This window comes from Macaca fascicularis, chromosome 8 (assembly GCF_037993035.2).
Source record: "Macaca fascicularis isolate 582-1 chromosome 8, T2T-MFA8v1.1".
Taxonomy (NCBI): Eukaryota; Metazoa; Chordata; class Mammalia; order Primates; family Cercopithecidae; genus Macaca; species Macaca fascicularis.
In genome coordinates this window covers 22,892,664-22,908,438 of record NC_088382.1, presented here as the reverse complement: position 1 = coordinate 22,908,438, position 15,775 = coordinate 22,892,664, and the positions used below count along the sequence as shown (strand labels likewise).

The following is a 15,775-nucleotide window of genomic DNA, read 5'->3' as shown; positions in this document are numbered from 1 at the left end:
ATAGTTTTTGGATTTTGAGTTTTTCAAGACAATGGAGTTAATGCGGATAAAAACAGCAATACGGCCAGGCGTGGTGGCTCATGCCTGTAATCTCAGCAGTTTGGGAGGCTGAGGCAGGCAGATCACGTGATCAGGAGTTTAAGAACAGTCTGATCAACATAGTGAAACCCCGTCTCTACTAAAAATACAGAAAATTAGCCAGGCATGGTGGCACGCGCCTGTAATCCCAGCTACTAGGGAGGCTGAGGCAGGAGAATTGTTTGAACCCAGGAGGTACAGGTTGAGGTGAGCCAAGATCACGCCATTGTACTCCGGCCTGGGTGAAAAAGAGTGAGACTCCATCTCAAAACAAGAAAAAAAAAAAAATGCATGAACTACTGTAATCAACTTAATTTGCCATGAGTGACCTGACATTTCAAGTAGCATAATGCTTTTATATAAAACATTAAACAGCACCAATGACATGTGCTTTCTTACCTTTGTCAAGGAATTCTAGGGAATAGAGCAACTCCCAGCTCTCCCTGGCCAATTTAAAGCTTTCTAACACTTCAATGGAGTTAGCAAGTTCGGCTTTATTGACTACAATGTGACGATTTCTTCCTTTCGCCGAACAGTCTTCATCGTCTGAACTCTGCTTAAAGAATGTGGAGAACGTGGTTAATTCAGTTATAAATATAGTCATATATGAAACCATATTATTGCTGCCAGTTTTGCTCATGATATGAATTTTATATCAAAGGATACCACATACATACAATTTTTTTGAATTTAACAATTTAGCTTTGAAAATTAATTTTTTTTTTGTCTTTATACTCTCACACATTCCATTTTTACTTTTAAAATTGAGTGAATTTTTTTTCTGATGCTAAATTCTTATGTTTGCTTGTGGTGGTTTTGGAGCAAAGTTTAAAAATATCAATTTTATGAAAGTCAAAATTTAGATTTTTACCTTGAGAGACACAGCTTAAAAAGGACCTGTTTATAGTTTACTCTTTTTTTCTAATACGTGACATGATTTAATTGACTTCCAAATAATGGTTTGTCAGGTACCGGGATAAAATTAAAGCTCGGGGCTGGGCGTGGAGGCTCACGCCTATAATCCCAGCACCGTGGGAGGCCAAGGAGGATGGATCACTTGAGGCCAGGAGTTCAAGACCAGCCTGGCCAACGTGGCGAAACCCAGTCTCTGCTAAAAATACAAAGTCAGCCAGGCATGGTGGCACGTACCTGTAATGCCAGCTACTTAGGAGGCTGAGGCACAAGAATTGCTTGAGCCCAGGAGGCAGAGGCTGCAGTGAACAGAGATCGCACCACTGCACTCCAGCCTGGGCGACGGAGCAAAATTCCATCTCAACAACAACAAAATTAAAGCCTGCGTCTTCTAAGAAATGATGTCAGAGAATAACTGTTAGTTATCTTTGGTTCACTGCGCATGACTCCCCTGCGCTGGTCACCCCTCTCTCGCTCTCCTCACCCGGTGCAAGGTCCTCGTCAGAAAGTACGTTTGTCTGCACTTACCTAATAATGCCCTCTGTATTTTACAATACAGATTTCTACTTTTCTTGCTTTTCATCTCAAGTAATATAAAGCCCCCAGAAAAGAGAGGGCTACAGAGCAAGGCAATTATTGGAAATACCACTGGGTAGAGTCAGATGCTTTGCCCAAAAAAAAAAAAAAAAAATGTAAAGGTAAAACAGCTCCACTGAATTTTATTTTGCTAAGAATTTTCTGAATCTTTTAGTCCACCTAGGTCATTTTACTGATTTAATGACCCAAATTAAATTTTTCCTGCAGATCTTTACTCCACTAAGATCGTTTAAAAATACGCTCAACTATTGTCACTAAAAGCTTCAATCCTCAAGCTCATCTCAGGTAAGACAGGCAGGAAGCTGTCATTCCCTCCCTCCGCTGCCCACCTTTCTCTCCACTTTCTGAGCTTGGTATCTTCCTGCTAGTCCCTGTGCTTGGCAGCCTTACCCTACCCCACCGTTCTGCTCCATGTTCTTATCTTCCCTAAGTAATGTTTTTGCATTAGGAAAAACACACCCTTTCCAATCAAAACCTATCTACCAGGCCAGGTGTGCGGTTCACCCCTGTAATCCCATCTATTTTGGAGGCCAAGGTGGGAGGATTGCATGAGCCCAGGAATTCAAGACCAATGTGGGCAACATAGACAGACCTTGTCACTACCAAAAAAAAACCCCACAACCCTATCTGCCAGGTACTGTTTCATCAGGGGCCTGTTCTTTGCCTAGTAATGGCAACCTAATATACACAAACATGCATGGCGCTAGTGCTGCAGCTTACGGAAAACATTCCTGCCTCAACATAAGATCAGGAATTTTAAAGGACCCCAGATTTGGTGGGACTAGTGAGTTCCAAATGTTTTTAAATTTAGAGAAACTGATTTTGAAATGTGCAAGTACACTCTGAAGCACTGAGGGTATTCTCTGAAGCAAGAATGCACCAAGTGGGGGACAGATGCCCACAGGAGAGGCCCGTCCCAGCACCAGCCACTTGTGACGTCACACGTGCCTGTGATGTAAGCTGGCTGGAGAACTGATGTGGGCCGCCCCCCAACTCCAGTTGTGGGTTACCACCAGGGGCCAGTGTGATCAGATATCCTAACTACAAAAAGGAAGTCAGGAATCTGGATTGTTATGAGAAATGCTAGGTTTCTATTTTTTTTTTTATTTTATTTTTATAGACAGGGTCTCCCTCTGTTGCTCGGGCTGGAGGGCCGTCGTGTGGTCATCACTCACTGGAACCTTGAACTCCTGAGCTCAAGGGGTCTTCTCATCTCAGCCTCTGAAGCAGTTGGGATGACAGGGGCATGCCACCAGCCAGCTAGTTTTTTTTTCATTTTTTATAGAGATGGGGTCACACTATATTGCCCAGGTGGGTCTTAAACTCCTGGGCTGGTGATCCTCCTACCTTGGCCCCCCAAAGTGCTGGGATTACAGGCGTGAGCCACTGCACCCAGCCTGGTTTCTAATTTTTAAGTGCTAGGTTATTTAAACAAACAAAACACTGAGAGCAAAGCAAGATATCTCTGAGCTGAGCTCATGGGCCTTTAAGGTCTGGACCTACATCAGGTTGGGGCAGACTCAGGGATAGAGTGAAAATCAGGATGAAATCAGTTAAGACCATGAAAACAAAAATGGATGGAAATCCCACATTGGGTGGAAGGCCGGGTTATGAGAACAGGGCTCGCTAGATGAGTGCTTGACAGGCCAAAAAAAAACCGGAAGGAAGAACAGCTGGGCCAGGTTTAAACAGCCATCCCCTAGCCTGCACGCCAAACCCAGAAGGGACCAATGGGAATTCCCTCCTTCACCAGATGGTCGCCACACACCTGCTCCAGCCCAGGCACTACTCAGATGCCTGGGGTATGGTACAGGACAAGGCAGAGAAAATGCTAGGCCCCACGGAGCTTGTACTCTAGTGAAGAAGTAAACTAGTCAGTGAATAAACAAGAAAACACAGATAGCAAGGAGGATGCCGCAGAGAATTAAAACAGAGGAATAAAAAGAGACCCGGACAGCTACTTCAGATGGGTGTTCAGGAGCAGCCTCAGAGGGAGACTCGTTTGGGCTGGGACCAAGTGACAAGGACCTAGCCGTGCATCGATCCGAGGGAAAAGCACTGTAACCACAGAGCACAGCCTTGACAGGCAGAGGCTGGGAGGCAGGGACGGTCTTGGGGCACTGCTTGGTCAGGTTAGAGGACTGACGATTCTTTACGTTCTCGGGCTTCTTGCATCTTTGTGCAAACTTTTCCCTCTCAACAAAATCTACCTCCCAATTCCAACTGACAAAACCGTTCATCTTTCAGCACTGATTTCAGTGTTGACCTCCTTCATGTAATCTTTTCTGCATCTGCCCACAGGCTGTTCTTGCTGCCCTGCACACCTCACAGCTTTCCATTCTGAGGCCAGTACCCCACACTGCACCCTGCTCTAGAGGTCTGATGCCATGTTGGTTTTGTTTTTTAAACGGAATCAATGCCATTCAGCCAAAACATGTGTAAGGAACGTATACCGTGGGTTCTCCACCTCATCACTGACCTTTTGGTCAGTACACCGTGAAGTACTCAGCAGCATCCCTGGCCCCTCCCCACCAACCTGTGACAACCAAAAATGTCTCCAGACATTGCCAAATGTCCCCTAAAGGGCAAATCACCTCCAGTGGAGAACCACTGACTTAGTAATTATTAATATATCATAAAATTTTAAAACCCAAGCTTTATCGATTTAGCTCCAAAGCCATATTTTACAAAGATTCATCTCTAGCAAACCGTCCCATCCAATCTGTTAATAAGTATATTTGAAAGCCTTACCATGGTTTTTTCTCTTCCTTCAGCTAGTTTCCTCTTTTTATGGATGTGTTTATTACGATCAATTTCTACATCACCATACACGTTCGATACATCTTCGAGAAGAACCAGTGGAACTTGGCTCGGGGCGTTAGGACCTAAGGATGGGGAAAAACACCAACACTTACAAACGCAGCAAGGAGGCCGGGCGCGGTGGCTCATGCCTATAATCCCAGCACTTTGGGAGCCTAAGGTGGGTGGACTGCCTGAGCTCGGGAGTTTGAAACCAGCCTGGGCAACATGGCGAAACCCTGTCTCCACTAAAAATACAAAACATTAGCCAGGCATGGTGGCAGCGCCTGTAGTCCCAGCTACACGGGAGGCTGAGGCAGGAGAATTGCTTGAACCCGGGAGGCGGAGGTTGCAGTGAGCCGAGATCACACCGCTGCACTCCAACCTGGGCAACAGAGCAAGACTTAAAAACTAACTAAATAAATAATTTAAAAATGCAGCTAGGAAAAGGATACTTAAAACAAGGGAGAAGCTTACTCAACTGTCTTGACAAAAGTCATTAAAAATATGTTCAGTGGGATCTCAATTAGGTAAACAAACAAGTAGATGCACAGAAAAAAAAGACTGTAAAGTGTATACCAAATTGTTAAAGACTTCCTGTCAGTAGTGGAATACAAGTGACAGTTCCTTCTTTGTATTTGTTATGTATCTGCAAATGTTTTATAATGATCATGAGTCATTAAAGTACCATAAACAGACTACCAAGTTATACTTACATTATAGTTACAAATTCCAAACAAAATCTAAATATATGTGATATTATAAGGCAATACATAAAAACAAATGCTGTATTACACTGGAAGGATTGTGGGTGATTTCACTCTTATTTCCAGTTTTCAAATTTTCTACAGTATATTTATGCATACACTCTATATATAAAATGGATATTTTACTGAATAAATCTTTGCCTATTGTGATGTCTTCATGAAATCTACTTAAATATGTTGTTACATCTACTGGTTTTTTCTTTTTTTTTTTTTTTTTAGATGGAGTCTTGCTCTGTCGCCCAGGCTGGAGTGCAAGGTGCGACCTCAGCTCACTGCAGCCTCTGCCTACTGCGTTCAGGCGATTCTCCTGCCTCAGCCTCCCAAGTAGCTGGGATTACAGGTGCTCTCAATCATGCCCGGCTAATATTTGTATTTTTAGTAGAGATGGGGTTTCACCATATTGGCCAGGCTGGTCTCAAACTCCTGACCTCAAGTGATCCGCTGGCCTCACCTCCCAAAGTGCTGGGATTACAGGCATGAGCCACCATGCCCAGCCTGCCGTTATTTTCAAAATAGTGGCATTTGATATCTGTATTTAGTTGTGCAGTACCATTATGCCCTTTGATATAGAAACTTTTAATGAAACATACTTACATAAAAACTACCAATTAAGCCAAACTAAACAAAACCAAATCACCAACTATAAAAAGGACTGGTACCGCCCCACAGTTATTCAGATCCAACAATAGTGGATAAGCACTTTCATCTTCCTTACCATCCCCACAGTATGAACCGGCTTTTTGGACACTGTAAAATTTTCAAACCAACCTTGGAAGAGAGACGGCTGTATGCTGTTGACATATTGGAACGCATTCTTAAAGAAGACCAGCATGGTGGAATACACCACTTGGTTTTTGTATTTCGCATGTGCTTCACTATCAAAGTTGTTCATGTATCTGCAGAGATCCTTCATTCTATGCAAAATATCTCCATAGCTTCTAAAAAAGAAGGAATGATGAAACTTATTCGATTACTCTGGGCTGGTCAGCAAAAAGTCTAAAGGAAAGCTCTGGTGGTACCATTACATGTACCAAATGTTGCTGTAGGCATGTAAAACTATTCTTTATTGTCCAAGATAAATGGTAACTTTTCCCTTCTGAGTTAGGGTAGTGATCAAGATTTCATGACACAAACATGCTAAGTAGTTTTTCTCTGAAGTAGCAAGGAGAGGTTCAAACACAACATCGTCTTAAGAGTTCATATTTCAGTAAGAAATCTGTTTTTTTTTTTTTTTTCTTTTTTGGAGACAGTGTCTCACTCTGTCACCCAGGCTGGAGTGCAGTGGTGTGATCTTGGCCTATCGTAGCCTTCGCCTCCCGGCGAAGTGATTCTCTCACCTCAGCCTCCAAAGTAGCTGGGACTACAGGCACGCACCACCATGCCTGGCTAATTTTTGTATTTTTAGTAGACATGGGGTTTCATCATGTTGGCCAGGCTGGTCTCAAACTCCTGACCTCAAGTGATCTGCCCACCTCAGCCTCCCAAAGCACTGGGATTACAGGTGTGAGCCACTGTGCCCAGCCAGAAATCTTTTGATAAAATGAAAAACCATCCTCTTTTGCATAAGTATTGAGTGTCACAAAATTTGCCCAAAAACTATACCTATGCATTATATAGTTTTAAAAAAGCATGTTTTCATTTTTATAAGGATCCAAAAGAATCAATAGGCAATTCTGGAAATAAGCTATTTATTACCGTCTTCCTTTATCCATCTGCCATTCACATCTCATTCCAACAACATTTAAAATCTTAAACAACCTCTCCCAAGGGTCCACGATCTGGGATGATTTTTCGGTCAGCCCTTCTATTATATACTTCTGAGAGCTACGTTTGCTAGGTGACATTAAATCAGATGTATCCTGGGCACCTGAGATGGAAGAAAAAAGGAACCCACAATTAACATTATGACTTATTGTTGACATGGTACCTGATGAAGAAAGTCTGACTCCCCATGAAAATGCACAGAGCACCGAATTCCAACACATTTATGTTTTGCTCAAGGACCGACAACAGGCCACTGGTATAAGCAAGAAGTAATTTCCACTACTTCATCATGATACATGTATAATGTTCCATGCAATAATGTTACAGCTCAGCCAAAAGACTGTTTTGATCAAGGGGTGGCACTGCTTCCAGAAAAGCCTCATCTTTTAACTCTAGTATTTTTTTCTAGATACCATCTTTTGAAACACTCCCAAACTGGTAAGTATCCAGAGGAGAATAATCAGAACATTGAGGGGTTTCTGAATTTGCAATTTTACTAAAGCCTATTTAAATAAAAGTACAGGATATTCCTCCTTACCTTGATGCTGATTTTCTGTTTGAGTAGACCTAGTGACATAATTGATATAAAATTCAGCTGCTTTGTTCAAGTACTTATATAATAAATTGGCAGGCAGTCGAACATCATGGTTGTTAATTATTAGAGGAAGGACGTCGCAAACTGTTGGAGGAGAAAAAGAAGAAATAAATTAATTAGGTTATCTACCCTAGAGTTCCAACAGATACAAAAGCTTTTAGAGTTCATTTGATGTAGTATCTAAAATATATAGGGGGAAAATCCCTTATGACTCATGTATTCAAAATGTGCTGTGCAGAGAGAGACCAGTAGCTGGAGTCAGGGAGGAAACACACGGGCAGTTCTACGCTGTGGGTGAGGGTGCAGTTCTTCCATTGAATTCAGATGCTTCTTTATTATTGTGCTTCATACTTACATATACAGTTATCATATTCTTTCAGAGGTATCAGATCTTACATAACGGAAGTTTAGAAGTTGTTTAAAATGCTTTTTATTTTTTTTTGAGACAGAGTCTCGCTCTGTCACCAGGCTGGAGTGCAGTGGCATGATCTCGGCTTACTGCAACATCCACCTCCCAGGTTCAAGCAATTCTCCTGCCTCAGCCTGCCTAGTAGCTGGGACTACAGGCATGCAACACCACGCCCAGCTAATTTTTGTAGTTTTAGTAGAGACAGGGTTTCACCATGTTGGCCAGGATGGTCTCGATCTCTTGACTTCGTGATCCACTCACCTCAGCCTCCCTAAGTGCTAGGATTACAGGCATGAGCCACCATGCCTAGCTAAAATGCTTTCTAAATTAAAAAAAGAACTTAAATGCCATAACACATAGAGCTCCTTTGCCTTCCATATATGAGCTTATCCCTGAACCAACACTTACCCCAGCATATTAACTTACCATAGAAGTAATAGAGAATACAATTTTCCTTACCAAATAATTTTCTAAAGCAGTTCACAGGAGATTCTTGTTCTTCAATAGTTTCAGCCTCTAACAGTGCCTCCCCAAGGCCAACCTATTTCAAAATTAATCATTTAAATGTGTTACAGCGTAAGTTGTCAGAACTATATGAAGTAATGGGTTCTTTTTTTTTTTTTTTTTTTTGCTTATCACAGTTTGTGTAATCAAACTTATCTGAGAAACAAATAATCACATTTTAAAGACTAGAAAGTAAAAGAATGCACCAGCCACACACCCTAGAAGGCCAAATTCACCTGAACATCTGACCACTCTGTCTTGGTTATTCTCTTCAGAATTAGCAAAATTCTAATTAACGATTAACAAGAATTAACAAAATGTCTATAGAAATGTAAAGGAAGCACTGGAACTGGAGGCAGAGATTTTCTAAGAAATAAAGAAACTAGAGTTTATTCTCTACATGAAGATGTATCAATATAGACAAAACGTATCATGTTCAAGATAAGTTCTCAGGAGTAGCCAGTCATACAGTCTGGCGTAGACTGGGCAGAAAGGTCAGAGTTTTAAGGCTACCTTTCCATTGCTGATGCCCTAGCATAGTAGATAGTCCCTTACCCAAATCCACCAAGACATTGGTATCAGCTTCCTTGTGACCACACAGGGATGCCTCATAGGAGTGGAAAAGTGCAAAAGGTAACATCACACAGAAGGTTAAAGGTCACAGTTATGACCAGAAAGTGTGCTGGGCTGAACAGTGTCTCCCAAATTCATATCCCCCCAGAAACTCAGAATGTGACCTCATATATATCTTAACTTTTTTTAAAAAAAGTGCCCTTGGCTGGGTGCGGTGACTCAAGCCTGTAATCCCAGCACTTTGGGAGGCCGAGACGGGTGGATCACGAGGTCAGGAGATCAAGACCATCCTGGCTAACACAGTAAAACCCCGGCTCTACTAAAAAAATAGAAAATAAAAACTAGCCGGGCGTGGTGGCGGGTGCCTATAGTCCCAGCTACTCTGGAGGCTGAGGCAGGAGAATGGCGTAAACCCGGGAGACGGAGCTTGCAGTGAGCTGAGATCCGGCCACTGCGCTCCAGCCTGGGCGACAGAGCAAGACTCCATCTCAAAAAAAAAAAAAAAAAAAAAAAAGTGCTCTTGTAGAAATAATTAATTAAGATGAGGTCATAGTGAATTAGAAAGGCCCTCAATCCAGTGACTAGCGTCCTTATAACACGGCCATGTACACACATCTGTAATCCCAGCTACTCAGGAGGCTGAGGCATGAGAATTGCTTGAACCCAGGAGGCAGAGGCTGCAGTGAGCCAAGACCATGCCACTGCACTGCTGCCTGGGCAACAGAGCAAGACTCTGCCTCAAAAACAGACAGACAGACAAACAAAAAACAAAAAAAGGCCATGTAAAGACACAGGCACAAAAGAAAGATCATGTGATGATGGAGGAGAAACTGGAGGAGTGATGCAGCTGCCAGCCAGGGAATGCCAAAGAGCACTGACAACCATCAGAAGCCAGGGAGAGGCAAAGCAAGAGCCTTCCCCAGAGCCTTCAGAGGAAACATGGCTCTGCCAACACCTGGCTTTTACACTTCTAGCTTCCAGAATTGTGAGAGCCTTTCTGTTGTTTTAAGCTACCCAGTTTGTGGTACTTTGTTATGGCAACCCTCGCAGACTAACACAAGCCGGTATGGAAATGATTAACCAGGGCCAGATGCCAGAAAAACGGCATGGGAAAGAATAAGCCACAGAGTATGAACCAATCGAATGAATGGTTTGACTCCTGACACCTCACTGGCTATGGGAAGTTACTAAAACATGAAATGCTCAGTTTCGTCATCTGTAAAGTGGGATACTATTTACTTCAGGGGGTTTAGGAAGATAGGAGATACCTAGCACTTACCCATGCCTGCCAGTAGCACTCAATAATTATTATAGATGAAGGGCAGGAATAGAATGAAAACAGTCTCCATAGGGCAGAAGCACAGGAAAAACGCATCTGTTAAAAGACTACAAACTGTACCCTAAATTCAAAAGCACATTGTAGAATACAATGGAAAAAGATTACTTTTTACCATACGGATTGCAAATAAATAGTACTATCAGAGCTTGGTAACTTTTCTGATAAAACAGCTTCTCCTGGAAACTTATAAAATTTGGTAAAAAGAATGTCCGTTTAGCTTTACTAACAAAGAACCTTTTATTTCAGTTCAATCTTCACCAGTGCTCTTCAGAAACTTATGCTTTGTAGCTCCTCACCATACCGATGAATCTGTTGATGACCCATTGAATTTTATATTAAGAGAAGGGGAAGAATAAAATCTCACCCCATGTTGCACCACCGTTTCAGGGAAGCGCCTCAGAAGTAGAAGCAACATTTCTGATCGTTCTAACGTGTTGAAGCATTGTTCCGTGACCTTTAGTAACATTTCACACTGGACCCGACCAGGCAGAGTTTCAAATAAACCTGTACGAAACATATTTCACTGTTAAAAGTTTCTTGCGGACAGCAAAGACTGCAGCAAAAGTGCTGAGTAAGGCATTTTCATCTACAGAACAGTAAACACTACATGTGAAATCAATGTGGTTAAGTTTTACCTACAACCTGGCAGCCTTTTGGGGCCAATAGTATCTGGCACAGGATGTTTGCTGAATAATGGTAAAATATTTGGAAGACTGATCAAATTCAAAAAACAATGACGTATGTGAATGGTCACAAGAATGCCTGTTGCAGGCTGAGATAGAGAGCATGTGCTTTTTGAAGCTGAAATGACCTAAACATCTACTTCTATTTTACGCAGAATTTGAAATCTTTGATTGACGACAGCAACATGGAGAAGTTTAAAGAGGAAGCTTCTAAATTACTAAAAGCTTCTCTCCTGTTTTGTGGAGAGCTGGTTAATCTATAGCTGCTATCTGGTTACTGTAAAACCTGTTAAAAATATATACAATTAATTCCTTGTCTCACTGACAAATCCATATCCTTTAAAGAAGCTTAAAGGGTTCTAAGCAAATCAAGGAACTGAGTGACATTATTATAGACTTTGGTTGCCAAGAATAAAACATACATATGGTTATCAATACCCCAGGTGTGACTTTTGTGTGTGTGAAATTACTATCTATGATTTGGTATTCCAGAAATGGTAACTTATACACCATTATTCTTACTTCTTAAGAATTGGGTTTGTTTGTCCTGTGAATCATTCCTTAATGCTGATGTAATAATGCTGATTTCTCTCCACACCACCGGCTGGTCTGGGAAATTCACAAACCTATTTTTAAAGTAAATACATTAAATTAAAATGTCAAAGTCTATACAGTATCCAAAAGAAAAAACATTAGCGTTTGGTGAAAAAGTTTCCTTTATTCCAAGTGAATGCTTAGACGTGCCAAAACAAACCAAAATAAAAATGTAAAAATAAGAATTACTTGATTTATAAAAATGAGAGTACTCACATAAGTCTTTAGTGGGATTTATAGGTGAAAAGACAAGTAACCATAATATAGAAAGAAATCCTAAAAGTCAACAAGAATAAAACAAACTATTCGAAAGAAAAAATAGGCAAAGGCAAATCACAGAATACACACAGCCAAAGAAAACAGTTGAAACAATACTGAATCTTAGTACGAGTAGTACATATTTTTTTAAAAAATAGCAAGATACCATTTTCTCCTATCACAGTGGTCGGAACTAAAAGGAGACTAATAATATCCAATGTTGGGAAGGGCATGGGAAAACACATTCTTTATATACCATTGGTGGTAATGTAGATTGGGATCACCCGTTTTGGAGAGTAATTTCATAGTGTATCAAACTTTCAAATGCGCATAACCTTTAACTATGAAAATGTCTTAGAATCTATTCCACAGAAAAACACCAAAATATGACTACAAAATTGTTGACACACTGAACACAATTTCAAATAATTTAAAACTATCTATTTAAATGTCTACCAAGAAAAGAGTGGCTATGAAATACTACATAGGCATGAAAAGAAATGAAGTGGATCTCCACATACTGATATGGGAAGGGATCCATTACAGTGAGTAAAGGAAGCATGCTGCAGAGCAAGGGTCGTATGGTCTCACTTTTGTCACCTCTTCCCCCCAAAAACCTATTTATGTATTATGTATATATGTATAGATAGACTGCCTACAAAACTTAATTCTGGTTGAGTTTAGGAGGCACTTTCACTTTTTTATCTCTATAAGAAGTAGTGTTTGAATTTTTGCAATAAGCACATATTCTTTCTAGAATAAATTATGGAACAGAAGTTTTAACAAGGATAAAACATAAGAATAACAATTAAACTCTTCTGCAAAAGCCATGTCAGCAATTTATGGCAGACCTGGACTCCTTACTAGGTTTGCTTTAGGTATCGAAGATGTAGATGAACTTGAAGATCTTCCCCCAACTCCCACTTCTGCAGACAGAAACAAAACCTCATGGAGAGATGCAGTGCAATAAAAGTGATGACAAGCGTCCCACTCACATGTCGTACAGCAGCCTCCCGGCGGTGGCGGTCCTCTCTGCATTCCGTTCGATGGTGTACATCTCATACTGCAACACACATCAGGTACCCTGGTCATTCACCCCTGACTGGAAGGCTCCCAGCTCATCCAGCATCTCTTATTGGCCCTCCCGCGGGAAGGGAGGCCCTGCGAGTGAAGCTCCGCCTGGTGACACACCGCCACATATATGGCAGCCTTGTCATTCGGCTTAGAGTGGGACCCTGGGGTTCACTTGCAATCTCAGGCTCCCAGGATTAAGTGGAATAATGTTTCCAAAGTCGCTGGCACTGAACAAACTGCTGCCATTATGATGAATGAACGAGCGAATGGCCTTTTGCTAGTGGCGATCATGTGCTGTCTAGGCCAGATGGCAAGCAGGGCCCCAGGGACCCAAGCGCACCCGACCTCAAGCGGGGTCGGCCGTCTCTCAAGGGCTGGGGAGAGGGCTCCTGGAAGGTGTAGGAGCAAGGCGGGTGAAAGGTGTAGGAGCAAGGTGTAGGATGGGAGGGGAGAGAAGATGGAGGGGGAGGGGAGAAAAGAGGGGGCCGGGCAGGAGGCGGCTGCCTCCAGGCAGGCGCAGCTCTGGGCCCGGGCAGCCGGAACGCGCACCTCCCCGCAGGGCGGCCGCATGCACTGCCGGGACCTCACCTGGATGTTAAAGTCTGCGGGGTAGAGGCTGCGGGCCGTGATCAGCCACGCCTTGGCTGCCCACAGGTCCTGCGGCACCAACTCCCGGGCTCGCTGCACCAGGAACTCGCAGTCCCCCTGGGCCGACATGACGCGGGCGCTCTCCAGCCGCCAGCCCGAAGCGGCCGGAACGTCCGGCTCTGGACACTCAGCCGCCACGGCATCCACTGCCGCCACCGCGGGGGAGGCTACTGCGCATGTCTGGAGGCGCTCAGAGGCCCGCAGAGTGGATCGGGAAAGCTTTTCCGGGTTTTACGAGCCGTCGCCTCCCCTTGGCTCCCCGTTACCGCCCGGTCCCCTCCTCTTCTGAGAAGCCAGAGCATTTGAACCGCTTCCAGGTCACCTCCAAAATGTGGAGAAGTGGATTTTCATTCCTGCGGGCTGCAGCGTGACCCTGGTGAAGTCAGGGAGCATGCGCGGGAGCGGGCAAGCGCTAGGCCACTTCGCCATTTCCATCCTCTCTGGGGCTTGCTCAGTTTGGCGGGGGCGGGAGCGGGGGCGGGGGCGGGGGCGGGGGCGGGGGCGGGGCGGGGGCGGGGGCGGGGAGACGGGCGGTCCCGGGGGATGGGCGGTCCCTGGGCGTCCCCGCGGCGTGGAAGGCTGGGAAGAAGTTTGAGAGGAACAGCAGAGAGTGTGGGGGAGGCGGCGGAAAGCACTCACCACACGGGCCGGCCTGAAACGCCTTCCCCGGGGGGCGCTGCCTGCGACTCACTCCCCGGGCTTCGATTTACGCGAAAACTCCTGGGGCTGGTGAGGGTGATCGTGCAAAGCATCAGCTCGGGAGTTCCTTCTCTTTCCGAAATCCGTCCACGTTTTATTATTTCATCTTTATTCGCCGGTTTCTCCAACAAACGTTTATAGAGCAATGAAGTACTTGGAAAGCTCTTTGGTCGGTGCCGTCCGTGAGAGCTGCAAAGATGACTAAATCCCTGACCCAGCAAGGGTTTTTAAATGTTTGAAGTGTTCTGGACGTGAAACCCACAGAAAGATAACTACGCTATTATTATAATTATCTCCTCCAGCCAGAATCAATGTTTTTTTCACCAGAACTCCAGATTTGTTTTCCATCTAAGAGATGAAAAACACCTAAGAGATTCTCCCATTTAAGAGATTCTCCTGCTTCAGCCTCTTGAGTAGCAGGAATTACAAGCGTCCGCCACCACGCGCAAGCCCGGCTAATTTTTGTATTTTTAGTAGAGATGGGGTTTCACCCTGTTGACTTGGCTGGTCTGGAACTCCTGACCCCAGGTGATCCGCCCGCCTCCGGCTCCCAAAGTGCTGAAATTACAGGCATGAGCCACCGCGTTGGGCTTCAAAGCACTGTTTAATATCCCCTAATTATGCACAGAACAGCGTAACTGTATGATTATAGGCCAGGATTACTCAGTGATACCATTATTTGGGCCTTGTAGAATAGAAGAAGTTAGAAAATTGGATTTAAACAGAGAGCAGGATAATTTTGATCTTATAAAGTGTAGAGCATCAAAGCAGTTTGCTAGCTTGAATTTTAAAAATTATTTCATTGATGTTAATTATGAAGTGTAAGAATTTTTAAATGGTAAAAACGACTGATTTGGTCATTAAACTTTCTGATTTTGGTCTTTACCAAAAATAAAAAAACTCCACACTTGTTCCTGAGCCTAGTGTTCTGTGGAATAACAATTGTAAATTAAGGCTTTAAATTTAGAGGCTATATAAGGAAATTCTGTTTTCGTTCGTTTGTTTGTTTTTGAGACAGAGTCTCGCTCTGAAATCCAGGCTGCCACTGACTGTAGGGGCTCGATCATGGATCACTGCAACCTTGACCTCCAAGGCTCAAGCCATCCTCCTGCCTCAACCTCTGGGGTAGCTGGGACTACAGGTATGTGCCATCACATCTGGCTAATTTAAAAATTTTTTTTAGAGACAGAGTCTCCCTATGTTGCCCAGACTGGTCTTGAACTCCTGGGCTCAAGTGATCCTCCTGCTTCAGCCTCCCAACGTGCTGGGATTACAGGCGTTGAGCCACTGCGCCCAGCTTCTGTATGTATTTTAGATGCCAACCTTGAGAGGGCCTCCAGACTTTTTGCCAGAATACAATGTCAGGTTTGTGGTTGTTTTGTGGTCAGCTTCTTGATTTTGAATGGTCACCAGCTAAACATTTCTCCTACAGTGTCATGCTGGCATCTCAAAGTACGGAAGGGAGGTACCATAGCAAGTGAG

The 15,775-nt window shown here is 43.5% G+C and overlaps 1 protein-coding gene across 6 annotated transcripts in view; it reads right to left on the bottom strand.

Moving 5' to 3' along the window:
- The window catches only part of INTS10 (integrator complex subunit 10), a 35,289-nt gene extending 21,513 nt beyond the window's left edge, over positions 1 to 13,776 (bottom strand). For 3 of the 6 annotated variants that reach the window (XR_012417118.1, XM_005562719.5, XM_005562721.5), the window contains exons 1-10: positions 13,535 to 13,776; positions 12,868 to 12,935; positions 11,543 to 11,646; positions 10,702 to 10,841; positions 8,381 to 8,462; positions 7,456 to 7,596; positions 6,849 to 7,020; positions 5,922 to 6,091; positions 4,339 to 4,472; positions 478 to 631 (exon numbers count right to left, since the gene is read on the bottom strand). Coding sequence is in view for 4 of the 6 variants with exons in the window: in XM_005562719.5 (XP_005562776.1) it covers positions 478 to 631; positions 4,339 to 4,472; positions 5,922 to 6,091; positions 6,849 to 7,020; positions 7,456 to 7,596; positions 8,381 to 8,462; positions 10,702 to 10,841; positions 11,543 to 11,646; positions 12,868 to 12,935; positions 13,535 to 13,663 (1,294 nt within the window). In the remaining 2 variants the exon portion in view is untranslated. Of the gene's footprint in view, positions 1 to 477; positions 635 to 4,338; positions 4,473 to 5,921; positions 6,092 to 6,848; positions 7,021 to 7,455; positions 7,597 to 8,380; positions 8,463 to 10,701; positions 10,842 to 11,542; positions 11,647 to 12,867; positions 12,936 to 13,534 lie in introns of all 6 variants that reach the window. The other 3 variants (XR_012417117.1, XM_005562718.5, XM_005562720.5) reach the window with 1 other exon arrangement.
- Positions 13,777 to 15,775: the final 1,999 nt, after the last annotated feature.